At 36.4% G+C, this 27695-nt stretch overlaps 3 protein-coding genes across 8 annotated transcripts in view; 1 reads left to right on the top strand and 2 right to left on the bottom strand.

Annotated features, from left to right (window-relative positions):
* Nucleotides 1-224: 224 nt before the first annotated feature.
* On the bottom strand, nucleotides 225-1836 carry LOC126767866 (probable phosphoserine aminotransferase). Its single transcript, XM_050485567.1, has 3 exons — nucleotides 1666-1836; nucleotides 749-1425; nucleotides 225-685 (listed from the first exon to the last, which is right to left on the bottom strand). Exons 1-3 carry the CDS (start codon nucleotides 1708-1710, stop codon nucleotides 307-309), a joined length of 1101 nt encoding a protein of 366 aa, XP_050341524.1. The 5' UTR covers nucleotides 1711-1836; the 3' UTR covers nucleotides 225-306.
* A 3160-nt stretch (nucleotides 1837-4996) lies between these two features.
* On the bottom strand, nucleotides 4997-11683 carry LOC126767869 (putative defense protein 3). Its single transcript, XM_050485569.1, has 3 exons — nucleotides 11303-11683; nucleotides 8358-8577; nucleotides 4997-5198 (listed from the first exon to the last, which is right to left on the bottom strand). Exons 1-3 carry the CDS (start codon nucleotides 11508-11510, stop codon nucleotides 5129-5131), a joined length of 498 nt encoding a protein of 165 aa, XP_050341526.1. The 5' UTR covers nucleotides 11511-11683; the 3' UTR covers nucleotides 4997-5128.
* A 4191-nt stretch (nucleotides 11684-15874) lies between these two features.
* The window catches only part of LOC126767864 (uncharacterized), a 31769-nt gene continuing 19948 nt past the window's right edge, over nucleotides 15875-27695 (top strand). For 5 of the 6 annotated variants that reach the window (XM_050485563.1, XM_050485562.1, XM_050485561.1 and 2 more), the window contains exons 1-2: nucleotides 15875-16057; nucleotides 24775-26144. In XM_050485563.1, coding sequence (XP_050341520.1) covers nucleotides 24995-26144 — 1150 coding nt within the window. In that variant the 5' untranslated portion in view covers nucleotides 15875-16057; nucleotides 24775-24994. Of the gene's footprint in view, nucleotides 16058-16652; nucleotides 16846-24774; nucleotides 26145-27695 lie in introns of those variants that run through there. The other variant, XM_050485560.1, reaches the window with a different exon arrangement.

Genomic DNA, 27695 nt, shown 5'->3' with positions numbered 1-27695 from the left:
GGATGATCAAAATCTAGACCTTTTTTATTTAAGAAATTATATTCTCGAAATTTGGCATGGATTATTTTCCAAGGTAACGCTACAATCTCCTCAGATCAATTGGCTAGTACTTTCGTACATAGAGTAGTTGCACTTCCACATTGCAGTAATATATCTTCGATTACATTGCTATTCAATTATTTGAGTTTCGAAAAACTTTTTAAAATATGAAAACGAAAACAAAATTGTTTACTTAAAATATCAATATTTAATATTACGAATCTATACAAAAATTTCAATTATTGTGTTCTTAAATTCAGTCTCCTCTTAATTTTTAACTTTATTATTTTGCGCGAACTCTTTCAGTAATTTAGCCAACTGCTCGGCTTCGGCGACAGTGATGGCGTTGTACAGCGAAGCCCTAATACCGCCAACTGAACGATGACCCTTCAATTGAATCATGCCCTGACTCTCGGCCTTTGCCAAAAACTCTTTTTCCAAGGCGTCGACACCCTCGCTGCTGCCAATGCGAAACGGTACATTCATACGTGAGCGCACACGCTTCTCCACCGGACAGCTGTAGAAGCCATTCGACTGCTCAATTACATCGTAAATGAGCTTTGATTTGGCTGCAGCTGTTTTTTCCATGCCTGCAATGCCGCCGTTACGCTTAATCCACTTGAATACCAAACCCATCAAGTAAATGCTAAAAATAATTAAAACAAAACGTTAATATTTTAAGAAAAAGTACGCAAAAGATATGACATACCAAAAAGTTGGCGGCGTATTGAGTAATGACGCATTTTTATCCATTTGCGCGAAATTCAAAACCGACGGTGTCTGCTTAATGTGCTGTCCGATGAGGTCCTCACGTACAATAACAACCGTCACACCGGCTGGTCCAATATTTTTCTGTGCACCGGCGAATATGAGACCGAATTTCGTGACATCAACTGGACGTGATAGGAAATTCGACGACATATCACAAACCAGCGGCACACCATTTGTAGTTTCGGGCACGAAGTCGAATTCGACGCCATCGACCGTCTCATTGTCGCAGTAGTAAATGTAGGAGGCATTTGGATCGAGTTTCCAAGTGTCTTGTGTAGGTACAGTGGTGTATTTTGCAGCTTTGGGTATTACCAAATTTACCTTGCCATATTGTTCAGCTTCCTTTGCTGCCTTGGCTGACCAAGAACCGGTCACGACGTAATCAGCGATACCAGTGCGTCCTATGAGATTAAAACAAACAGCCGCGAATTGTCCAGTGCCACCGCCTTGCATGAGCAGTATCTTGTAGTTTGATGGAATATTCAATAGCTCGCGTAGATCATTGATAGCTGTTTCTTGTATCGTTGCGTAGTTTGATGAACGATGAGACATTTCCATCACTGATATGCCGGTGCCATTGCAATTGAGCAAATTTTCTTGTGCCTCTTTCAGTACCTGGAAGCGCAAAGAATATTTAGTAAATAGTTTTATACGGATAAAGATCAATGAGTTATGAAGTAGGATTCAATGTTGCAAAAAATTTGAACTCCCAAACTGTAACTTGGTATTTTAATTTCACAAGTCTCAAGTGATAAGAGAACTTTTTGCACTGCTGTTTCACGAATAGATTAATACAAATGTTGTGCCCTCATTAAAAAAGATAGTGTTTATGTTAGTAAAGCGGTTTAAACTAACCTCCTCCGGTAATTTAGCTGGACCAGCGGCAAAATTAATGACCATTTTGAACTTTGCTATTTTAGGGATGGATTAACACTTATTCACGACTAAAGCGAAGAGAAATTAATTCGAAACAAACCACGCGAAAGCAACCTCGACTTGAGACTGAAGTATTTGGCGTGAAAATATACGACGATGTCTACGAATGCTGAGCGAAGCGATAATAAAAACCGGATTGTAATATACGTGAGCCCGCTTAGAACGATGTGGAAGTGAAACCTTTACATGACAACGAGACAACGCGGCTTGATAAGTATGATCACTTGTTTGGGTTTGTTGTTGTTGCAAATTGATAATACAATTAATTGGTGTATTTTTACTATATTTATTTGTGATATGTGCATAAGTACTTTGTTGTTAGTTTCATTTATTTTGTAGATTTGTTTTTGGAATGCAGGAAGTCGTGCATCAATTTGTTTTTGTTACAGTTATGATTATAAATAGGTGTATGTTGCATAATTGTATATGTTTATACTTGCAGAATTGAACCGGCCTCTTATTGATTTAATTCTCTTTCAATCAAATCAACTTACGATCGAAAATATTCATACATATGTATTTCTAAAATGAACCAACTCTTTTTTGAGCTTTTGAAGTACTATTGGTGGGACTGCATTCTTCATGTCATGGCACATGTATGCAAAACATACATATGTATGTATGTATATATCGGGTGATTTTTTAAGAGCTTGATAACTTTTTTAAAAAAAAAAAAACGCATAAAATTTGCAAAATCTCATCGGTTCTTTATTTGAAACGTTAGATTGGTTCATGACATTTACTTTTTGAAGATAATTTCATTTAAATGTTGACCGCGGCTGCGTCTTAGGTGGTCCATTCGGAAAGTCCAATTTTGGGCAACTTTTTCGAGCATTTCGGCCGGAATATCCCGAATTTCTTCGGAAATGTTGTCTTCCAAAGCTGGAATAGTTGCTGGCTTATTTCTGTAGACTTTAGACTTGACGTAGCCCCACAAAAAATAGTCTAAAGGCGTTAAATCGCATGATCTTGGTGGCCAACTGCCCATGCATCCCGAAAAATGCACTGTTTGGTGTGGTTTGTACGCTGGTGGAATCATTGGACCGTATTTTTTCAAAGATGCTGTTGGACGCAACGTTACGGTGAATGGCGATCGCTATCGTTCGATGCTAACAAACTTTTTGTTGCCAAAAATGGAAGAACTGAACTTGGTTGACATGTGGTTTCAACAAGATGGCGCTACATGCCACACAGCTCGCGATTCTATGGCCATTTTGAGGGAAAACTTCGGAGAACAATTCATCTCAAGAAATGGACCCGTAAGTTGGCCACCAAGATCATGCGATTTAACGCCTTTAGACTATTTTTTGTGGGGCTACGTCAAGTCTAAAGTCTACAGAAATAAGCCAGCAACTATTCCAGCTTTGGAAGACAACATTTCCGAAGAAATTCGGGCTATTCCGGCCGAAATGCTCGAAAAAGTTGCCCAAAATTGGACTTTCCGAATGGACCACCTAAGACGCAGCCGCGGTCAACATTTAAATGAAATTATCTTCAAAAAGTAAATGTCATGAACCAATCTAACGTTTCAAATAAAGAACCGATGAGATTTTGCAAATTTTATGCGTTTTTTTTTTTTTTAAAAAAGTTATCAAGCTCTTAAAAAATCACCCGATATAACATAATATTTTGATACTCCGGCAAAATGATTTAACATAGTAAAACAATATTGCACAGCTAACGGTTTTTTGTTTATAAAGAGGGATCCATTTCGAGGTTCGCGACTTTTTACCGAAAAATCACAGAAACTTTCGACTGGTAACTGGCGAATGACACAGTCAAGACGGTAGTACTTAAATACTTCAGAGGAATTTACATAAAAATTATGTGATGTTGCCAAAACTGCATAAAATAGAGTCAATACTCCCTAACCAGAGAACATAAAAACATGTTTTTGCATAAAAATTTTTGCGTAAAAACATGTTTTTATGTTCTCTGCCTTCTCTATACTTTAAATTCTCTGCTTCAAGCATGTGCGTCCCCCATAAAAAAAACCAATTATTTCGCTATGTGGAAAGCTTTCAAGCTTTTGTAAGGGAAGTACATGAGCTTTTGCTTTGTGGAAGGCAGCTTAATTTAGTATGAAACCTTGCTACAGATAAAACGTTAAAAAGACATGACATTTAAAAAACAATTCAGAAGTTTCGTTTTTTTTTCGAATAACGTTTTTAACGGTGCGTCAAATTTTCTTTGAAGTAAAAAAAAAATATTTAATCTTAAATAATATTGAGAAATGCGAGCTGACTAATGGTCTTTGGATTGTCGTGTCATTTCTGATACCGTAGACTCAGTCGTCGTATGTATGGAAAAATATCACATCAAAAATATATGTACATACATATATTCCAAAATTTATTTATGATTTAATATACTTATATATGTATAATAAAAAATCAAAAAACTAGCTCCCAATTTTATAAATTTCATTGTCTAATTGCTCTGAATAATGTTCATCATCTTCTTTACCGCCAAAGATACCGCGTACGCGGTTAATATAATATTTTATGTTTTTTGAAACAACAGAGCTCTTAAAGAATAAAAGTATTTTATAAAATTCGTAAAGAATGATTTCAAAAATTATTAAAATAGAAAAAGGTTTGTATTAAGGAGGAACTCCAGTCTAAAAATCAAAAATATCGACGGTTTTGTTTTCATGATTCAATAGTTTAGATATTCAAAAATATATCCCTAAAAGAATTATTCAAAATTCAGTATATTTTCGAAGTTAAAGCGTGGCAACTGGAACGTTTAACGTTCATATAAAACTTAAAACGCATTTTTCGCGAAGCTACTCACTCCATTTACTTCAAATATGGCATAAATATTCTTTAAATATTTACAAAAGAAGAAAATTTTTTTTTAATTCGACAAAGTTAAAAAATTATAGAAAAAATCGATCTTTACTTCTGAGACGACTACTTTTTGTTCTTGAAATAGCGACATTTCTAGTAGTCAAGAATCCATTGTACTTTTATTTTTCAGCTGACCAGAATGGTAGAGACCTTAACACGACTTTCTTCCCTTTATTTCAAGTATGAATAGCTCTTGGAATACCCCTTAATAAAACAATATCCCTCCTTCTTTATTCTAAATATATATTTACCGACTTTCTAGTAAATCTTATCTTTCTTTCTTCTCTTTGTATTTTGCAAGATTAAATTTGTTTGCGAGTAAAATATTTTACAACCTTAAACTCTTTTAATACTTTTCAAATTATATCGAAGTAAAAGAGAGTAGTTTTCGTTCATTCGAATTTATTTGTCAAGGTGCATAAACAATTTAGTTACAAAGCGATTTTTTGTTAATTTCACTTGCTTTCAAATTTTATTTCCCGACGCTACAAAATTAGAAGGAAGCCTAAAGCTTTCGCTCCATGATACTCTCACTGCGTAGCTTGTACCTTTGCCACGATGTCGCTCCAAAATATTGAATACTCCTTCAGTACTGTGCCACTGAAATGAAAACAAAATACACAACAAAATACAATATTAAAGCACTTTCCAACTTTTCTGTAAAAAAAATATGTAAAGATAAAAGTTGATAATTTTTTGTAATATAATAATAACCCTTTCCTTACCCTTAACACTTTCGAACCAACCGGATAATATGGATAGACTTTTTGAAAAGATTATTTGATAAGAAGCTTTAATGTATTCAATTGTGCCATTCAAATACTTGTGTTCGTGAAATCTTCAACGATTCAATAGACTTGATTGCATTGGAAACACAAAATTTCAAGCAAACTCGTTGTTAAACTTTTTGATGTTAAACATTTTTGATGGAGATCAAACTTTACGCGAATGTAAAAACCGCTGTATTAATCTAGGAAAAAGATATTTCAACAATTCGGTTTGCTCAAAGTTTAAATGACTAGTTCTGGTCTAAATTAGCTAAGGTGGTATTTTTTTATAAATGGATATTAGTACTTAAAAATAGCTCCGCACCAAAACTCCTAAGTGCTTGAGAAATGTTTTCTGCCGCTACAACAACAACAACAGCTTCTTAGACAACAAACGTTGTGAAGTATCATCATCAAGAATTGAAACGAAGAATATGCAAAAGCACTTACGCTGTCCAGTTGTCATAAAATTCATTAAAAAGTTCATATTAAAAATATGCATTGCCACTCAAATTCTATTTTTGCCAAAACAAAACACAGAAATGTATGCAAAATATGAAGTATTTACTAAAACCGGCAACCGGCGCAAACGAATAACAAGAACACCACGTCTAAGTGCGTGCGCGCATGCGTCTTTGTACGAATGCGAGTATGAGCACTTATGGGTGATTTGGGCAATCAAAAAAAAAAAAACATGAAAAGAAATCGTAAAGTATGGTTAATGAATCAAGCAATAAATATTTCATGTTGTGCAATATGGGTAAACACTAGCCGCATTTACTGTTTACCATTTGCTGCAAGATTTGCCGGCTTGCCACCAACTCTTTGGCTGCTGCTAATGCAAAAGGCAAGTAGGTCAGCATAGGCCGGTTGTTATGTCTCCTATGCTATCGCTATACGCGTGAATGTGTGGATGTGTGTATGTGTGTTTGTTCATTTGTTGGAATTACTTAGTCTACCAAAAAGGAAGTTTCTTGCAATTTACTAAAGCAACAAACACAAATGGCATATTTATGCTTGTTTATACCCTACATGTAATTGGGAGTTTACATGAAGTAGTCGCTCAGTTTTTGAGATATCGATCTGAAATTTTGCACACGTTTTTTTCTTCTCAAGAAGCTGTTCATTTGTCGGAACTGTCGATATCGGTTCACTATAGCATATAGCTGCCATACAGACTGACCCATCAAAGGCAAGTTCTTGCAAGGGAAATTTTTTTTATTTGACAATTTTGATTTTTTCTTCACGAAATTCGGCATACACTGTTATCAATCATGGCAATGCGATGATCTGCGCACATATTGCTCAAATCGGACAGCTATAGCATACATCTCTCTCACAATAAAGCTAAAAGCTCTCTTCATACCCCTTTTTGCTATAAGAAATGGGCCTATGAAGGCTATTATAGCTTCGGTGCAGCCGAAGTAAATATTTTTTCTTCTTTTGTATGAAATGCAATCATATTTGATTAAATCATAATAATCATTTTGATCTCTGCATCGAGAAGTTAACTAAGGCATTTGTTGAGATTTTTTTCGGAATACACCGACTCACTTCCAAGAATTGGGCTGAGCTTAAGTGCAGTTCTTCGATAATTTACTTCACGACGATTATAAAATAATCTCGGAAGCAAATCTTGTACTATTATATTATAGAAAAAAGTTCAAAATGGTAACACCTCTTCAACAAAAATTATTATTGAGTAGTATTAATTGAGTTCGTGGTCAGAGGAGCATGCTTGGCAATGAAAGAGCTTTCGAGTTAAGCTAAACTAGAGCAACTTTTGATGAACCTGGAATGTAGAAAATACAAACGGTACCTACCGTAAGAAGCAATCAGTGAAACCTTCTATCTAACAAACTAAACTATTTAGAACAAATGACGCCTTGAACATATCTAAGAAAAGTATATACAGACCTATTGGTCATAAACCCATTAGGAGCAGGCATCAATATAAGTTCTCTCCTACATCAGTCACCACCATAGTTGTAAACTCAAAGAAAAATTGGAAACTGTTCTTAATTTTGTCGGCGAATCATCAGTTCTTTTACATATTGGCGCAAAAGGCTTTTCGAACCTATGAAGTACTACAGTTTCTCCCCTAAATCAGTCAAGGAAAAAGGGAAATTGTGATTAAGGGATTGCATGGGTTTACGGGCTTAAAAAAATTGAATTTTTTATGGCCTTTTTAAATTCTACAACACCTCTAGAAAATTGTCCTAAATTTTCAAGTAGATCCGTGTAATAGTTTCGGAGATACTGCCTTGGGAACTTGAGCGCTCGAAGTTAGCTAGCCGTCTTTGAACGCGTTTTTCTCGAAACTGTGTTTTTGAAGTTGGTTGGCAAGATTTCTCGAGAACTACTCAATTGATCTTCATGAAATTTTACACAGTTCTTAACGACATGGACGGAGGATTTTCTTTCGAAAAAATAGTTGAAAAAAGGCTGTTTTTACCTGAGGAAACCCATGTAACCCCTTAATTTTTCCGGCGAACTAGCAATTCTTTTACATATTAGGTTTAGGGCTCTCGAACCTATAGAATACTAAACCTAAAACAGCTATCAGACACCGAGTTGGCCTAAATTAGCATATTATCCTTTTATCAACCTCCTTTAAATAGTTCAATAATGTCTATAAATATTTTGTCAACCAATCTGATCATTGGAGTATTGGCCTTTCACTGAAATTCGAGTATTTAAATACTACTAACACATTGAGTCTGCACGCACTTCCTTCACTTTACATATACATACACACATTTGCATGCAACAAATTGTATATATGTACATATAATTTATATACATACATATATTCCACAGATTTACATACCGAGTTTAAGCTTTTATGCTTATTTGCCGAAGTCAATCTCCTTTTCATATATCACAGCGTACAAAGTATGTGTGTACATTTGTGTACACAATATTGCCCCAACAGCTGTCGAAATTCCTAAGCGCGCCGCAATTAAAATGTGAAAAAGGCTAAGTTACTTACGTAAAGTAAACACGGCCGCGTTTGTTTTGTGGCGCCTTCCAAAACAGTTTCGCACCCAACTTGTCGCGATTGTCCGAATGCGTTATGGCTGAACATTCTGGTATAGTTTTGGTATTCTCACTTTGTATCCATTCACCAATCCATTCGTTGGAGTTGGCATCGCGCGCCTGCAGAAAGAATCCGCGGAAGGTGGACTTTTGATCGATGGGGTAAATCGAAACTGCAAACAAATAAAATAAAATATAAAAACGTAATGAAAACATTCATGCATTCGGTTATTTTCAAAGTATGGGAAACATGTGCGCACATTAAATATAGTCGGTTCTATAAATAGGTAAATACATAAAATAAATGCATATTTTTATATTTTTACTTGAGTATGATGGAAATTTATTTATGACAGTTGTGATGTACATATATACATATATATGTAGTATATTATAAATGAATATATGTACAATTTAATACGAATATGTGTGCTATGATAACTAAATTTTTAGCAACAACTGAAAATCAAATAATATTAGCAACAGTCGAAACTTTTACGGCAGCCGGCTAACAGAAAAATCGCAAGAAAGGCCACATCTACTATAACATTTCGAGTATGCTCGTGTGTGGCAAACAAATAAAATTTATTGTGAAGTGAAATCGATTGGTTTAAGAAAATGAATAACAAGTAGTAACCCTTAAAAAATAAAAAAATGATATAATAATTTGATTTTGGTCGGGAAGTTTCTGTGGAAGATAGTATAGGCAATAGCAGTCAAATCTCAACAATCATCAAATAAAATGGTTTTTCATGCAAGAATTTGATATTGATCATTCAGTTTGTATGGCACCTATATGCTATAGTTTTTTGATATCGGCGATTCCGACAAATGAGCAGAAAAGAGGGTGTGCAAAATTTCATCTACATATATCTCAAATACTGAGGGATTAGTTTTCATACATACAGACGGAAATGGCTAAATGAACTCAGCTGATCATTTGTATATGTGTGTATAAATATATTTTATAGAGTCCTTCGGATTGATACAAACCTCGTGGCATACCCTCTTAAGGGTATAAATACGAAACATATACTCTCTTTCGGTCTTAAGCGAGATACTAGTTTAAAAATACGCGATACCTAATAACGGGTGATCTAAGTAGAGGTTCTTTTTTAATATCACACGTTCACGTTCAGAACGCAGTGAAGAAAATATAGCAGCCGTAGCCGATAGAGTACACGAACACCGTGGTTAGTCGATTCGGCGCCGTTCAGTAAACCAGTACTTGTGATCAAATTGAAAGGTGAATTTTGCCCTTCTTCAAAGTAATCCCCTCCCGCTGCAATACACTTATGCCAAAGAATTTTTCAGACATCATAGCACTTTGAAAAATCCTCCGTCGTGATGGCCATTAGAGCCTTCTTCGATTCAGCTTTTATATCCTCAATTGAGTCAAAACGGTGTCCTCGGAGTGGTCATGTGAATTTGCTGGTTAGCCAGAAGTTACACGAAGCTAAATCAGGCGAATGCGTTGGTTGCAGCACAATATTAGTTGAAAACGTGGGCAAATGATCACGAATAACCAATGCAGTATGAGATGGTGCATTATCGCACATTTTTCTTCAATAAATTCAGACATAGTAAAAATTAAAGAATTCACTTTTAAATTCGAAAAACACGTAAAGTATAAATTAAAAATTTCAATTTGATCACAGAGTAAATTTAATTTTCTCTGTTTTTTTTTCAAAAATTGGGGAACCTCGAACCTTTATATAAATTTTGTAAAAACCTAAGCAACAAACAATCTTGCTCTTATCACTTTCGCACATTTGCCTCTTTGACTTTTTCAAACTAATTAATATGCAATAACCAAAGTTGGAAGTTGGATTTTTATTTCCTTTGACAAGATTAAAAAGTAGAAAAATGTTTACTCTATTTAAAAATCGCATTACACTATAAAAAAAATATTTTTCAAAAAAAGCTCGAATGAAAAGTCATAAAAAAGGAAAGATTTACATATTCATACCTAAAACACAATCAATAAAATTATTTAAATGTAAAGAAGACAACAAGTGTAGAACTATATTGGAATTTTATTAAAAATAAACTTTCCTTGTCAAAAGATAACGCAACAATCAACACAAAAAATACGAAGGCTTTTAGTTATAAGATTAGGATTACCATTTTTCTAATTTTTCAAACCCGGACTTAGGATTAAAAATTTTAGTTTCAAATTTAATCGGATTTTTGAAAATTTATTTATAATTTTTCTAACCGGTATTCGGGATCAGAAATTTTCAAATTGTTTTTAATTAAGATTTTCGAAATTTCTAAGTTAAAGAAATAAAAAAAAAGTTATTTAAATAATTTTTTAAATATGTACATTATTCGCAGCCCTGTACAGAGATCAGAAAGTTTAGAATTATTTTTAACTAGTATTTTCGAATTTACATCTTTTGTTTTTAGGTATTAGGATCAGATATTTAAAATTTTTTTTTTTTCGAAATTAAATTTTTTAAATACATTATTTGCACCCCTGCACAGAGATAATACTTAATTTTTTTGGTGTTTGGTGATTATTTTGATTACTACTTGTTTTATATAGTGCAACCGGTTATTGTATTGAGTGCAAAGTTTAAGGTTCTAAAGTTTATCGCTTTTAATAGCTTTCGATTATTTGAGTATTTCTGCAAAGATTGTTGCGTAAATTAGTTTATTCAAAATAGCTGCAAATTAAAAACTCAAGACAGTATCAAATTTTTGTTTACAAATAAATATTTTGGTGTGAGAAAATCTAGGAACAGGTGAAAGTTTGGGTGAGTACTTTATATTATATTTTATAGTTTTATATTTCACAGTTGCCTTTAAAACTTAAAAAAAAACTTCAATGAAATTTTATGTACATACATACATATGTATGTATATACATATGCATCGCGTTGCAACCTTAGTCACCTGAAATTGGTTGTCCAGGATGGAATGTTTCCGAATCGGCAACAACTTCGTACGGAATAGTTTGCCCGGGTTGTGTGCGCGCTTTGCCGTGATTCGGTTGATTCGCACGTTGTTTGACGCAAGTGTCGGCGGGCGCACCATCCGGGAAGGCATTCGTCAAGCACAAAAGTGCCATCGAACACCAAACAACACTGCACTTAACACTCATATTGAACACTAGCAACAGATTCCTTTCAAATTCAAAAGTTGCTCAATCAAATATTTCGAATTAGCTAATTTGTACTGTTTGAGACGAAATTTATTTCTTGAATCTTGTATGAAAGTTTTGAAATAGATAACAAAATCTTAAAATTTTTTCGCGCTTGTTCGCTGTCCGTTCTGCGTTAGACCGTATCTGATGTGTATCTGAGTAGTGGCTGAAAACCGGGCGCTTTTTAAGTCCAAATCCAAAAGTAAAGCGTATAGTTCAATGCATTTGCCAAAGTTCCAGCATTTCGGTGTGTTTGTATGCACATATGTATAAATGTATGTATGTACATATTTCAGTGCGTGCCGCTGCAAACTTGCGTGGGAACGCCTGAAAAAGTGATCGATGCTTTAAAGCTGCATATCGGTATGTATGCATATACCTTAGCTTGTTTGCTGAATGAAATGACCAGATCGGGAAAATCGCTGCTTAAGAGTTTTTTTTTACTTTTTTTTTTGCTAGAAATAGTTAATTGAAGCATGGTACTGTAATGCAAAAGTTAACAGAGACATATGTTTATATATACATATGATTGGATTTAGTCAGTGGTGTGGTTGAAGGGGATCAAAGGGAACATACTCTACAGATATAGCAATTGCTATATAAGGAAATAATGCTTACATATATACATATCTTCAATCTGGAAAAATTAATACCTAAAAAAGTATACACTACAGATCATGTTGTAAACTGCATTAAGTTTGCCACGAAGGGGCAGCAAACAGGACACGTCGAAAACCGTCGGCTTAAAGTATATTATTGTATGTATATACGAGTATAGTACTTTTGTATATACAAGGTGCATTCCAAAGTAAACAGGACTTTTTGAACCTAGCGCCCCCTGTCGGCGCCATCTATTATGGTGCTTTAGAATCTGCTACCTTTATTGATTGTCCGGTGAGAATTTCATGACATTTTATCCATTGAAAGTGAAGTTATTGCGTTTTAAGTGTCAGTATGTTTGTGTTATCGGTGCGAAAATGAGCTTCGAACAAAGAGCCAACATTTAATTTTGTTTTAAAATTGGTAAAACTTTTAGCGAAACGTTTCAATTGATGAAACAAGTTTATGGCGATGATTGCCTATCCCGTAGCAGAGTGCACGAGTAGTTTCAACGTTTTCAAAGTGGTCGCGAGGACATAAATGACAACATGTGCGCCAATCAAAATCCTTGAACACCGGAAATTCCATCGGAACTGTGCGTGACTTCATCAAAAATCAGCCGAAATCATCATTGAAATTCATGGAAATGGTATTAAACATCTCTAAAACATCGATTTATCGCATTTGACCGAACATTTGGGCTTACGAAAGGTGTATGCACGGTTTGTTCCGCACGAATTGATTGACGACCAAAAACGTCGTCTCATCGATTCACGCTTGTGACCGATTATTTGACAAAAATTACATTTTAACCATTAACCACTCCCCGTATTCACCTGATATGGCACCGTACGACTTCTTCCTTTTCGTAAAAACGTATTTGCCCATGAAAGGAAAGCGTTATGCAGACGTAGAGGCTATTCAAAAGGCTTGCACCGGCATACTGGCGGCCATACCGCCCAACGAGCTAAGACACTCGTTCGACATGCTTTTGGACTCTGCAAAAAGCTGTATTGAAGCAGAAGGACACTATTTTGAATAAAATAAATTGATTTTGCCGAAAAAACCATTTAGTCTATTTTTTTTTTAAAGTCTTGTTTACTTTGGAACGCACCTTGTAGTATATACATACTGTGGTATATATACATATATAGTCGCTCAGCTTTTGAGATATCGATTCGAAATTTTGCGCGCTTCCTTTGCTCCCAAAGAAGCTACTCATTTGTTTAACAACGAGTTTGAAATTTTGTATTTTCAATGGAAAAATAGCTACGGAGTCGTTACAAATGTAGAAGAAGTGATTTGGGTAATCTACTTCATCATGAAAACAAGTATTTGAGTGGCACAAAGCATTCAGTGAAGGTCGTGAAGACACCAAAAACCAGCCTCATGGGAATCGTTCAACCACCGCAGACAATGTTCAAGTGCCCATAAGACTAAGAACCGCTCGAAGTAATGAAAATATTGCGGCCGTTCAGGCAAGTGTTGCTGAAGGCTGCAATTTGTCGATTCCAAGACGTTCTCAAGAATTGGGGCTGTCACAAACCGTAACCTGACGGATTTATTCACGGTTGACCTTGCCTTGGAACAACTTGAAAACGAAATTTTTAAGAAAATCCTCTTTTCCGATGCGGCTCACTTCCATCTGAGTGGTGCGATAAATATACAAAACTGTCGATTCAGGTGCGAAAATAAGTCACAAAGTATTCATGAAAAACCAAAATTGACATTTTGGTGTGGCTTTTGGTCTGGTTGAATCAACGGTCCGTCCATCTTTCTAAATGAAGCGGTGTCGCAATCACTGTCAATGGAGAGCGGTATAGATCGATGATAATCAAACATCACGCGACCGTAAAATGGTTCTACCAATGTAGGAATGTTTTCTATCGATTCCGTGGTATAATGGATGGTAGCATGTATGTATTTACGAAAATATATTATGAAGCATTTCGAAAATTATAGTTTTGAACTTTAAAAAAATCAGATCAATCAGACGAGCTGACACTCTGTACCACCCTAATGCATTTAAGTTTAACGAAGTGTACTTTATGCAATTTAATTCATGCTGTGTAAAGCAAAATTATGTCAAGCATATTGAGAACAACAAACTCATAGGACCTCTTCTAACACGCCACAGCGCATGTCCTGTGAGTCCTCGCCGCATACGCTCTTAGTTAAGTTACGCCTTGTGACATTTACCGACGACAATCGGAATTTCGTATTTTTGTTTTGATTCAAAGCAACAACTATTATAGTGTTTTGCTAAAACCGAAAAAGCGGGATTTCCGATTTTTTAATGAATGAACGGAACTGAAACGTGAGAGGTGAAACAAACATAATAAATTTAAATTTTACGATTCGTGAAAAGAATAACCAGTAATCAACTGTAATTATCTTAAATTCGTATAGGGCAAAGGATCGCCAAAGCTGTAGATAAAAATGTCTTTCCAAATATATCAACTTTTCAAAAAAATATATATATACATATATATATATATTAATAACATTAACTACAGTAAAAACGGTACTGTGTAGTGTGGGGACTATAAGTTCTATAAATTTATTTAGAAGAAATAACTCATCAAAGCCTTTAACAGCGAAATGTACAAAGAGAAACAAAAGGGAGTAGGCTCTAATTGAAATTGAGGATTGGAAGCGAGTTGACTTTTCGATGTCTTCTTGCATTCTAGCGCAGGACCTTTGGACCTCCAGTGAGCTCAGCTGGTCAACGACCACAAATTGTGCGACCGTGAGATCCTCCAGTCCAGAGTGAATCGTAAGTGGTCCTCCGAACTACTGGCTCTTAGCAAAGTTCATCTCCTCGCAATTGTAGGTGTTCTGATTGAGCACTGTCCAATTACACGTGGTGTCCTATGCTCTTCGTCAAAGCTAGGGAGGCGAGTAGGAATCATCTTGCCACTTCTTCCACTATTGGCCGGCTTTTGCCAGACTGAGATTCATATATCACGGTAGACACATCTTTGGTGAACCAAGCGAAGTTGCTGGGATTGATATTAATCGCCTAAATAAATTTGTGGTAAGCTCGAAGTGCTTCGTGAATCTTAGGGGATGTGATGATACACTTTTAAGAGTTAACACAAAGAACGATCTACCGATTTTTGGACCAACCCTACCACCTAATCTAACCTCGGATCTAAATGTGAGAGACCTTGAATTGCAAGAACACTGCCTGAAGAAGAATTAAATATGTTTGAAAGGATAGTTGGGTTTATGATTTTGAATTCGTCGAGATTGGAATTCGATTGAATCGGCAATTCCTAAGAACTGATGTGTTAGAAACATATTTTTTTACTTTTAATTTAATAAAGTGTTTTTTCTGGGAAAACGAATGCTGATAATGTAATATGAATGGTTATTTTTCCGCGTTTACTGAAACTTTTCTCCATACCGGACAAATTTTCGCCTTTCTCTCTTAACTTCTATTTTCTACAAACCACAGAGCGGGACTCGCAGCACTACGCAGCGCGCACATGTGCACTCTCATCTAGAAATCCCTTGCGTGCATAAATTCCATAGCATATCCTACAAGTATACTTATATTAACCAAAAGCATCGCTACGAAGAGACGAAAGTAGAACATGGATTCGCAGGAGCTTGCGAATATTTCAAACGGCAAAGAACAAATCAGATCGCATTGTATTGTCAAGGAGCGTCAACTTGTCGCGAACTGTAGCGGATGTCCGCTGCCTATTGTTCAGAAAAAAAATAAAAGAATAAATTGGTATGAGTAGAGTAACAAAGTAAGCGCTAGAGTGCATTAACAAAGAAAACATTGAAGCATTGCGAATTGTTAAAGAACGAACAACAACAACAAGTGAATAAAATAAACGTGCAACGCTTGCGGCGTGAAATCTGTGCGATTTGTTGTAAAAATATTGAAAAAGGTAAACGCCCGTTTTGTGAAACGCATTGTTGTTGTATTGGAATATCGAAAAATAGTTTTATGGTTTGGATGGGCAGCTGAAATGCATTGAAGCATGTCAAAATACAACAATTTATGAAAATAAGCCAGAATCGGATTGAGAAAAAAATTAAAAATATTAAAAACATATACATACATATATAGTATATATAATACATATGTATATGAAATTTATTGAAATTGTGACTTGGAAATTTAATGCAAAACCAACGAAAGTCTCGTGCAAGGCATAATTTGTGACCAACAACTACTTAGTAGGTCACATATTGTCAATGCACGGACGTCTGTGTGTGTGTGTGTGTGTGCGTGCGTGTGTTTGTGTCTAGTATAAAGGCTCCTGCTTGTCAGCGGTCAAGCGCGATGCTAAAAATACAACAATAAAGGCATATTTAACTCGCCCAATTTGGTCTGGCTTATAGCGGTTAATTGCAGTAGTACATAAAACGTGCCCCCAGTACTTAACGATTCTGTCCGATAAATTTGCTCTGTGTGTGCGTGTATGTGTGTGCAGTTGTATGCATTTGTGTGGTTGTTGGTGTTGTGTAGTTGCAGCCACATGACTTTCCGCTATTGATACTATAATGTGTAGTGGTGACTAATATAACGGGAAATTAATCGATAAATTCACAAACAAAAAACAACAAAAACAACAACAACAAAGCGAGTAATAAAAGTCGCAATAATGCAGTGAGTTGGTGAAAATTTTTACAAACGTTTGTTTTTATAAGCAACTGCTTGCAATAAAAGCGTGTAAGTGCATATTAGCAAATTTTCATATTTTCATATATTTCTTGTATTGAGAAGGTAACAAATGTGACTGCAGCTTATTATTTATTGAGCGGTGGTGCCACATTGGCACAATTTGTACAAACGCGTTTGGGCGTAGTTGGAGGCTGAAGGCCAGGCCGACAGAACTACGCCGTACAAAGCAGTTAACGGTGTAGTAAAATTGTGTCGAAATTATGAAAATATACATATGTAAACATACATACATATGTATGTATGTATGTGCGTATGTGTATGCAACAAAACGACTCTTGTGTGTGTGTGTGTGTATACTTCATTATTTACTTTGGTTCGGCGCCTACTTCCGACTTGCAATGTGATATTGTTCATATTCGCCACTTTGAAAATTTTCGATGTGAAATGCATGAGCGTGACAAGCCACCGTGTGGCAGGACATTCCATGCGCGACAGCGATATGCGACATGCGTGGAAATTTCGTATCGATTCGTTTTATACGCTTGCTAAAGAGAGCGCTCACTCGCTCAGCTGCCGTTATAAATTATGCCATAATTATATGGCTTATATGTGTGTGTGTGTATATTTGCATATGTATGCTCCTGTATGTGTATGTGTGCTTGAGGCTATGAAATTTGACTTAAATGAAGAGTGGCTACCACTTCATCAAATATTATATATGTATGTATGTTTGCTTTCTTGTTTTGTGCTCAAGTGCCTTGCGAATTTATGAATAATAATATCGTAAACACACACATACAAGCACACACACTTGTGCATTTGTAGTTGTGTGTCGCACACTTGAGTAACTTTCCTTTGTTATTCTAATATTTTCACATCTGTAATATGTAAACATTTGTATATTATATGCCGTCATTATATATTATATACTTGTCGCTAATTATAACAGCTTGGGTCACTTGACTCGATAAAGTGGTCGTAAAGCATAGCAAAGCTTAAATGAGCATTAAAAGGAGCGTGATTGAGCTGCTAATGCATTATTTAAGGGCGCCAGGACTCTTTCATTCCAATTCAAATCAATCGCTGGGCAAATTTTCCGACTTCCTTGGTAATTAGTTCTGTTGGTATAGGACGAGAATTAAATATGCATGTACATACATATGTACTTATGTATAAGTATGTGTACATAATATTGTATTCTAAATGCGCAGCATATTTGCTTTGCATTAGATTGCGAAGATCTTTGAATATACGTTGAAGTAACAAGTAGAATTGTATATGGCACTTAGAAGAAACAAGAAAAATGCTTTAATACGCTTTAAAAGTGGGGAGGAGTACGTACTCTGAGACCTGCCACAGTTTTATCGGGACGGAGGCAGCCTGCAGCCATTTCTGCAAAGTATCTTACACGCATTTTAAGGTGGCAGAATACCTCGACCTCGAGCCCAGGCTTCAACCAAACCCAAATACATTAACCTGTTCGTAATATCTTTCGGTTAGGGGTTAATGGTCCGTAGCAGTTCAACAAGATCGGGAAGTCATTTAGCGTTACCCAGAATTCACCGCGTGGAGGCGAACCTGCATTACATCCCATTTAATTAGTTGACTATTTTCAAAAACAAACTACCATTTTATACTCTTGCAACGTGCAAGAATCAAAGCCAGCGAAATACATTAAAGTGCAACACGACTTACATAAATCCCGATTTTATCTATTTTTCTGGATACTAAATACCATGAATATGCCACATACTAATAAAATGTTCACTGAGATTCTATAAGGTACCTCACTTACTATTACCAATCATATGAAGTAAAGTCACACGGATGTTATATGTTTGTTATATGGGGGCTAGGTCAAGTTTTCGTCCAATTTTATTAATTTTAGGCACAAAGATACACTGTTATCAGTAAAACACGTAACCTCATTTTCATTGAGATAACTCACATGACCGATATATGCGGTATAAAGTCACCTGGAAGTTCGAAGATCATTGTTTTAGTTATAAGGGACCTAAGGGAAGTATTGACATGATTCAACACATTTTTGACACACAGACATACCATTGGAAAAGGATTCTCTCTGCATTTCACACATCACACATATCATGACCGATATTTTCGGTCAAAAGTCAACTACAAGTTGAACATTCGGTGCCTAGATGCTTGAACATAAAGAGGAAAACATAGCAGCCGTAGCTAAGAGTGTAAGCGCAGATCGCAGAGAGTCGATTCGCAGCAACTCGGACTGTGGTATGGAAAGACTATGTGCTTTTTACGTCGAGATCTTGAACTGACAGCGTACAAAATACAACTTGGGCAAGAACTAAAGCCGCTCGACGTTCCCAAGCGACACCGCTTTGGGCTCTTCAAAAGTTCCAAGACGTTCCGACGTCTTCGAGCCAAATTTTATTCAGCGATGAGGCCTATTTCTGGCTCAAATGGCATTTGGGACGTAGGGCAAGATTCAAGAGCTGCCATTACATCCAGAAAAGATAAGGTTTTGGTGTGGTTTGTGGGCCGGTGGAATCACCGGTGAGAACGTAATCGTCAATGGCGACCGTCAACGCCAACTATTGAGCTCAGGATCTCGGCAACATTTGTTTTCAACAAGACGGCGCCACTTCCCTCACATCGCATCAATCAATGGATTTATTGAGAAACCATTTCGGTGTGCACATAATTTCACGTTTCGGGCCGGTCGATTGGCCACCAAGATAGTGTGATATCACACTGTTATATTTTTTCCTGTGGCGATATGTAAAGTCTATGCGGGCAAACCCGCTTCGATTCAGGCCGTGGGGCACAACATCACGCATACCATTTGCCAGTTACCTGTCGAAATGCTCGAACGAGTCATCGAAAATTGGACTAATCGGAGGAACCATCTGACTCGTAGCAGCGGCCAACATTCGGAAGAAATAATCTTCAAAAAATAAATGCCAAATAACGTTCTTTCGAATTAAATTTGTAATTTCTTTTTTTCTATTAAAAGTAGGGAACCGCCTTTTATAAAAACTATGTAAATAAGTGAACGCATAAAAACCTCAGTGACCGCATTTCCATCGCAAATCGCTACTGAATCCCAACAAAGTTTATTCTTTTCTAAATCGGAGGGTTATCAGTCTTCTGCATACAATGCGTTAAATGAATGATGAGCACAATAAAAATAAAAAGTAGAAAACACTGTAAATATTTTCCTTAACGCGGATTATATCTTTTCAACTTTAAATACTGTGAATGCCAAACAATTTATGAATTATGCGTAGAGTACATAAATTTTACCCCAGAAAAACACAACAAATACTTATTTTCACTTGACCTCATCCTACGCACACATTTGGCAATAAATTTAAAAGTTGGCCTACGAACAACAAACTTGAAGTGATAATATCCAATTTTTTTGTCTTTTGGTTCAAATTAATCTTCCACTGGCGACATTTAGACTGGTGGTAATGACTTCAGAATTGTTGCACGTTCTCATTTCAATTGTTAAGGACAATTTTCTCAACTTTTTGTTGTTATTATGTATATTAATGTAAACAGTTTACTTGCGGTTTGGTCTCGCTCATTCTGACCGTCTACAGTACAAACAAAAATATAAAGGTGGGTCTAGCTGTAGGAAATTAAATCCGTCAAAATTTACTTAGGTAAATCGGATACCTGGGGCTACTAACGGAAATTACTTGCCGACAAACATTAGAAAATAGCTCGTTTTGCTTGGCCAAAAATAAAAATGGAAACAACAACAACTGTGTTAATGTGTATCATTGTAAACTGACACTATCAAGGGGCATGAGGATACCGTGTACAATGGCGGCAAACCAAACACGGGCGTCGCTACAGAGTTCTATGATTTGGTACAGTGAAGGTGGAAATTTGAAATTTTTTTGCCATGTTTTTGTTTTAAATGTATCACTTTTTTGGATTTATTTTAATTCTCAGAATAATTTTGTATTGGTTGGTGTGCAATTCATATTTAACGGTATTATTTATAGTAAAAAAGTTCAGTATATGTAGAGTAAAACTGTGGAAATTTACGAAATATAAAGATAGTTTTGTACAAATTGTAATTGAATTTGGTTTAGTGAATTAAAATTATATGAAAAAATATAAAACTATGTTATCGAAACTGATAACAGGCGGCATCTTTAACGGGTTGTATATAAAGGTTAACTTTGTATGTTTTTGACAACATAATCGCTTATTTTGACGGTTCGTGTTCGGCTTATTTTACTCAGACAGCTTCGCCAGCTTATTGGCAATCCGACCTCACGAATATTTCAGATGTTCTTGATTTTGCTATCTCGAAAGGTTTTAACTCAAGACACAACGTACTTTCACCTGTTTGGACGAACATAAATACTATCTGACCACAGCATAGTTCAGCTTGAAGTTAATACTACACATAGCAAGTGTACTTGGCAAAGAGGCAAACATTCTTAAATATCGTACATGGCTAGAGAACAATGTGTATACCAACAGCACCATTTGCTCTGACCAAATATTGACTATGCTGTGGAACCCCTGATCAGTAGCATTCAAAATGATGCCCTCGTGAGCACGCCTATTGCTAGATCCACAGAGAGCAACCATGAGCGAGACAGGCTTTCCTGGTTTGATGAAATAATGACAAAGCTGAGAGAGAAGATACGTTTTAGCATGCATGGTAAGTTAGCAGAAAGGCTTTCTGGAAACTACGCAATAAGTCAGTAGAAGTATATCTGGGTGCTGGTAGACCAGGAGATCCAGAAAGCAATAAACAAAAGAAAAAGCCGATATCCAGTTGCCCACCAATTGTCAACCGCAGAAGTCTCTGGTGCCGAACTATGGCAATGCTAGGAAAAGCGGATTACACATTTCGAAAACACCTTTACTTGTAACGAGTTTAGTGACAATTCTAGCATAGCAGAAGCCTTTTGTGTGCTCCACATTATCTACAAGGTTGACCTCTTAGTGTTAAAATATGATTCCATAATTACGATGACCTATGCGAATGACACTGCACTTTTAGTGTCGAGTAGCAATTCTACTGCCGCCTTCAGTAAACTGCGAGCGTAATTGAACGGCAGGCTCACAAAATGGTTATTCACATTAATACCGAAAAGTCCATACAAGTGGTGTATACCCTCAGCTGCGAAATATGTACTCTAGTGGCCTTATATGGACAGTTCCTATCAACAAACATAAGCGCAAAATACATATGTATCTGGGAATTACAATTCATAAAAGACGTACATGGAGAGGCGTCGTGAAAATTAAGAGAACTCAGCTAAGGTTAAGGTGTGCGCAGCTGTAGTGGCTCCTAAGGCCAAAATCACGGCTCTGCTTGAAAAACAAGCTACCACTGTAGAATATAATATTCAGACCGATCTGGTCGTGTAGAAGTGAAATCTGGAGAAACTCAGTTGCGCAATTTTCCTTTTTTAAAAAGATGGATTTTGGATGAGAATTTCGAACTGCGGCTTCTAAGCTTTCATTATTTTTCAAATTGTCAGCTAACAATTTTTTTAGGGTTTTCAATTATTTACCACATACTTAATTGACGGTAAATATAAATCTTGCGTTAATTACAATCTTGCCTTAACTTTGGTATACCTTTTATTTAAAAATATTCTCCGAAAATTCTAAGTTGATTCGGCAAACAGTTTCGGAGATCTAAGCGTGTTTGTAAGAATTTTGTAATTGGCTGCCAACACTTCAAACTGTTTGCTTGAAACGATGTTTACAGAGTCGATGAGAAAATTTTCTCCGAAACGGTTGGACCTAAAAGTTATATTTATCAGGTAATGATAAAAGAAATAAGATTGACAAGTCGTCAGATCATTACGTGCTTTCATCTACTACAGGAGAATTTTTTGGTTTTTGGATTTGAGATAATTCAAAGTAGAAAAATATTCACTACCGCCCGACGCCTTTTTTTTCGAAGTCCCTACTGAAGTTCGCTGGCGAGATCAAGGGAATCTATGTGGTTTTAAAATTAATAGAAACATACTAAAATGTACTGAAAAAACAACGGTCATCATCGGTCCATATTTCTTTAAATGCCGTTGAGAACGTAACCCTAAATGGCGACCTAATAACCGACTATTTGATGCCTGAAATTGAAGCTTGTGATCGCATCAATCAATGGATTTATTGAGAGAATACTTCGGTGAACAGATAAATTCACGTTTTAGGCCGGTCAATTGGCCATCAAGATCGTGTGTTATCGCACCGTTAGATTTTTTCCTGTTTGGATAGGTAAAGTCTAAGTCCATGCGGATAATCTCTCGATTCGATTCAGGCCTTAGAGCAAAACATCACGCACGTCTTTCGCCAGTTAACAGTCGAAATGCTCGAACGATTCTTTGAAAATAGACTACACGGTTTAATCATGTAAGACGTAGCCGCGGCATTTTGAATATGAATAAGATAATAAACATGTTCCATTAAATTTGAAGTTTATGTGATTTTTCTTAAAAAAAAAATAGGTAGTAGTAGAATCACGCTTTTTTCCTCAAATACATGTCTCTAAAAAACAAACAAAAATGCTTTTTTCTGACTTGCTAGTAGATATAATCTCATATTTAATCTTAGAATTATTTCATGTTTACTTATCGCATTCTCCACGAATTTGTTTATGAGCATAATTAATCGGATAAATTGGATCTGAACGAAGGGTTTATAACCTTTGCATGCTACTGTAAATTCCGACATAAAACAGAACTTTAAAAAAAATACAGAACAAATGGTTTTTCGGCAAAATCAATTTATTTTATTCAAAATAGTCTTCTTCTGCTTTAATACAGCTTTTTGCACGGTCCAAAAGCATATCGAACGAGTGTTTTAGCTCGTTGGGCGGTATGGCCGCCAGTATGCCGGTGCAAGCCCTTTGAATGGCCTCTACGTCCACATAACGCTTTCCTTTCATGAGCAAATTCATTTTTTCAAAAACGAAGAAGTCGCACGATGCCATATCAGGTGAATACGGGGAGTGGTTAATGGTTAAAATGTGATTTTTGGTCAAATAATCGGTCATAAGCGTCGATCGTTGATTCTGATTCTGAACAATTTTTGGTCGTCAGTCAATTTGTGCGGAACAAACCGTGCACACACCTTTCGTAAGCCCAAATGTTCGGTTAAAATGCGATAAATCGATGTTTTAGATGTTCAATTCCATTTCCATGAATTTCAATGATGATTTCGTCTGATTTTCGATGAAGTCATGCAAAGTTTCGATGGAATTTCCGGTGATAACGGATTTTGATTGGCCCACATGTTGATCGTCATTTATGTCCTCACGACCACTTTGAAAACGTTGAAACAACTCGTGCACTTTGCTAAGGGATAGGCAATCATCGCCATAAACTTGTTTCATCAATTGAAACCTTTCGGTAAAAGTTTTACCAATTTTAAAACAAAATTTAAAGTTGGCTCTTTGTTCGAAGCTCATTTTCGCACCGATAACACAAACATACTGACACTTAAAACGCAATAACTTCACTTTCAATGGATAAAATGTCAGGCAATTCTCACTGGACTGGCATCATCATGGGGGGGGGGGCACTAAATTCAAAAAGTCCTGTTTACTTTGGGAACGCACCTTGTATAGCGGGCATATTATATTACACTGTAGAACATTTTTGGGATTATTGTCTGGGGGGTGAGAAATTCCAAGTCAGGGTGATGGTACTAGGCCTTATCTTGATGTTTTTTCGCTTTGTTGTAACATTTTGACAAAAACGTAGTTTTTTTTTACAATGTTACAACTAAGCGAAAAAACATCAAGATAAGAAACAAATTTAAAAGGTCAAAAAAAATGACACATACGAACGCCAAACCCTTTGAGGGTTTTACTATACTGACCTAGTACCATCACCCTGACTTGGAATTTCTCACCCACCAGATTAGCTGTTGTACTGTGTTATATACATATACTTGTATGTACATATAAGTTTCATATTCCGTCTCACTTCTTTACCGATATTCTTCCAGGTTTTTTATGTGGCGCAACCAACAGCAGAAAATCTGAAAGCGGCAAATTAGAGCGTATCAAGTTTGAAAAATCGAACAGAATGGATGAGGACCACGACGACGACAACATAATATGAGATCAGATGGGGCTGTAAAGCCCCACCATAAAGCTTTCGTCTCCACTGCTCACGGCAGTCGTAGTAAAGACGCTAAACTATACATACGAAACAAATGTTAGCGAATGAATGTGAGGAAAATACAACGTTCGTATCAACCATTGTTATCGCTTCAAATAAACACTGTTGCTGCCGCCGTTCACACAACTGCCGCTTCTGCTGTTGCTGATGCTTTCGTGATCGTCGTCGTCGTTGTCGTTGTCGTCGTCGTCGTCGTCGTTGTTGCTGTCGCCGCAAATGTTGCCGTTATTGCTGATTATCGAACAGTCTATGTTACACTGCGGCTCGGACCGGATAGTAATAGCAAAGGGAATCGTAAGAGGCATACCCAACATTACAACAGCAACTACTTAATAATATTAATAACAACAACAAAAAGAAAAACAAAAACGTACACAATTAAAAACAATGCACGCCATTGTTATGAGCCGTTAGACGATCAAAACAATCGCAATGCTATTATAAAATGCGACGAGAAAAACATTCTAGAAAAATATAAATGTGTAGTTTGTAAAATTAACAAAAATACAATTAACTCTACGAAAGCTTTAACACGAAATAACGAAAACACCGATTTTAAGGATACTCGTCTAAGTGAAATGGCCAGCAACGTACATAAAATGGAAACGTCTCTGAATATTTCGCCATCGGTGGAACGCCACGACGCCGATGTCGATCGCGGCGTGTCCGTGTCAGGCAATTACAATCAGAATGTCACAACTAAGTCCAATACTAAAAGTAGTGCATTCCTAACGTTGCCATTTCTAACGGTTTTCTGGCTATCAATTTGTGGTTTCGCCACTTCATTATTCAATATTCAAGCGTTCGCCGCGAAAATGCTGCGCCTACAAGAATCGCTAGTACTGTGTGGCATTACGGGCAACAACAACCAACATCATGGGAAACCAAGTGGCGGCTCACCATTAGTGCCATCGCTGCTGACACAGTTGCCTGCGCGTAAGTCGTTGCCGACACGACTACCCCGAACAGCCGCGGCCGCAGCATCCACATCACTAGTTGGCAGTGACTTGTGCGCCAGTTCATTTACGTCAATGATTTCTACACCGCAAACACGTGTCCCTTTCACCATTTCGTATGTGTTCTATGCCATGTTCATCCTTTTCCTGTTGCCCACGGTGCACAGCGATGATGGTGACAATTTCTTCTTAGTCAACACTTTCAGCATGAGCCCGGAAACTACCACCCCACCATTCGGTGAGTAAGACTGCACTTTCTCTTATGTAATACTTATGATAATCTTGTAAGAGAGCATATAGTGTCTTGTAATTAATGGAACAACGCAAAGAAGACAATGTTTTATCAAATAAGATCATCTGCTTTGAGCCTTGAAGATAACATCCTTTATTTTCACAAGCTCTTAAGTGTTGAAAGGTGTTTGTAAATACGAGCTACAGCTTTTGAGAGCTTTTGCAATAGCTTTTGCGCTTTTTAAGATATTTTGTAACACACGCTTTGGTCTGCAAGGTAATGAGTATAGCCTAGATCTGCATTTCAGATAGCATTTTTATTATAAGTAAAGAAAAACTGCTGAGTTATGATTATCACTTAGACTAGTACAGCAGTGTTTGAAAAATATACCAAAAGCTGCGATCGGAAAAAGGAAGAGAAGGACGTGGTTGGTTGTTGTAGATCTTTTCTATAAGTACAATATTGCCATATCACTTTTATCTATAAGAGTCGTAACATTGCCGGAAATAAGTTGTTTATAACCATTAAAAATTCAACCACGCCTCTCCACTTTTATTTTCGACGACCTCAGATCGCCTGTAAATTATTTTACATTTAATGTTCGTTATTTTATCTTTCGTTTCCGATGGGTTTCTTCCTACTAAGTTTTTTTGTTACCAAAAACTATCTACCCTAGTCTATATTAGTTTTTTAATATCCGCACAATAGTTCAGAGATAGAGAGTGGGAAGAGGTGAGAGCTTTGCAGTTAGTTTTATGAAAATCGTTCTAATTGCTTATATTTGGAACTGGATTACAGTTACATACTTCTGTATACGGACAAATCTTTTCGTTAGATTTTTGCTGGATGTTTCTTGAGTTTCTCTTTCTTTAAGTATTTGAGCAGGAAGTACGTTAGTTTTTGAAGGTAAAATATTTTGTTTTGACTCCCCAATTTGGGTCGTGATAGCACTAGAGTGAGTTAGGGCGCACTTCTTCCATTTAAGGATGACGTATGATATGGTGTATGGTATATCTAACTCTTAATTCCTATCTGAAACTTTTCTATAGACTATAAAGAAAAACTTTTATCTATAGTTTTTTTTCAATTGTCGATATCACGGGCAATCGAAAGTGACATCGACATTATGGATATTGATATCGATACTTCTTAAATGCAACACAAACGACCTTCTTCGGACTAACGGGTTAAACATGGATGTGGAACATTACCATGAGTGAAATCATTGTCAAGTCTGTGGACTTCTAAGTGCGAAAGCCTTGAAAGTTAGGTCTGCCGGCTAGCGAAGTGGCGAAGTCGCGTTTTTGACATATTTAGCAGACAGATTGCCGACACTTTATTTGTTTATAAAAAAATTGTGCCATTTATTATTCATCGATTTCTTATGCCTGCCAGAACTATCGATATCGTGCACATATATTATTGATCCCGAAATAGCAGCCATCTCTAGGTGCCAAACAAATTAACCTCAAACACTCAGCACTGTCGTCGCTTTGTAAGGCATTCAGCGATAAGAGCAAAGTGATGGAAATTTCATAGAGTGATGCAAAGTTGGCA

This window comes from Bactrocera neohumeralis, chromosome 2, assembly GCF_024586455.1.
Source record: "Bactrocera neohumeralis isolate Rockhampton chromosome 2, APGP_CSIRO_Bneo_wtdbg2-racon-allhic-juicebox.fasta_v2, whole genome shotgun sequence".
In the NCBI taxonomy this organism is placed as follows: Eukaryota; Metazoa; Arthropoda; class Insecta; order Diptera; family Tephritidae; genus Bactrocera; species Bactrocera neohumeralis.
Note: the sequence above shows the minus strand (reverse complement) of the source record. Positions and strands in the feature narration are given on the sequence as shown.

Coding starts and splice junctions, on each gene's coding strand:
- LOC126767866 (XM_050485567.1), bottom strand. CDS start 1,710: ATGGTCATTAATTTTGCCGCTGGTCCAGCTAAATTACCGGAGGAG. Junction 1,426..1,665: donor CAGCTAAATTACCGGAGGAG/GTTAGTTTAAAC, acceptor TTGCGCTTCCAG/GTACTGAAAGAGGCACAAGA. Junction 686..748: donor AATACGCCGCCAACTTTTTG/GTATGTCATATC, acceptor AATTATTTTTAG/CATTTACTTGATGGGTTTGG.
- LOC126767869 (XM_050485569.1), bottom strand. CDS start 11,510: ATGAGTGTTAAGTGCAGTGTTGTTTGGTGTTCGATGGCACTTTTGTGC. Junction 8,578..11,302: donor TCCTGGACAACCAATTTCAG/GTGACTAAGGTT, acceptor ATTTGTTTGCAG/TTTCGATTTACCCCATCGAT. Junction 5,199..8,357: donor CGCGGCCGTGTTTACTTTAC/GTAAGTAACTTA, acceptor TTTTCATTTCAG/TGGCACAGTACTGAAGGAGT.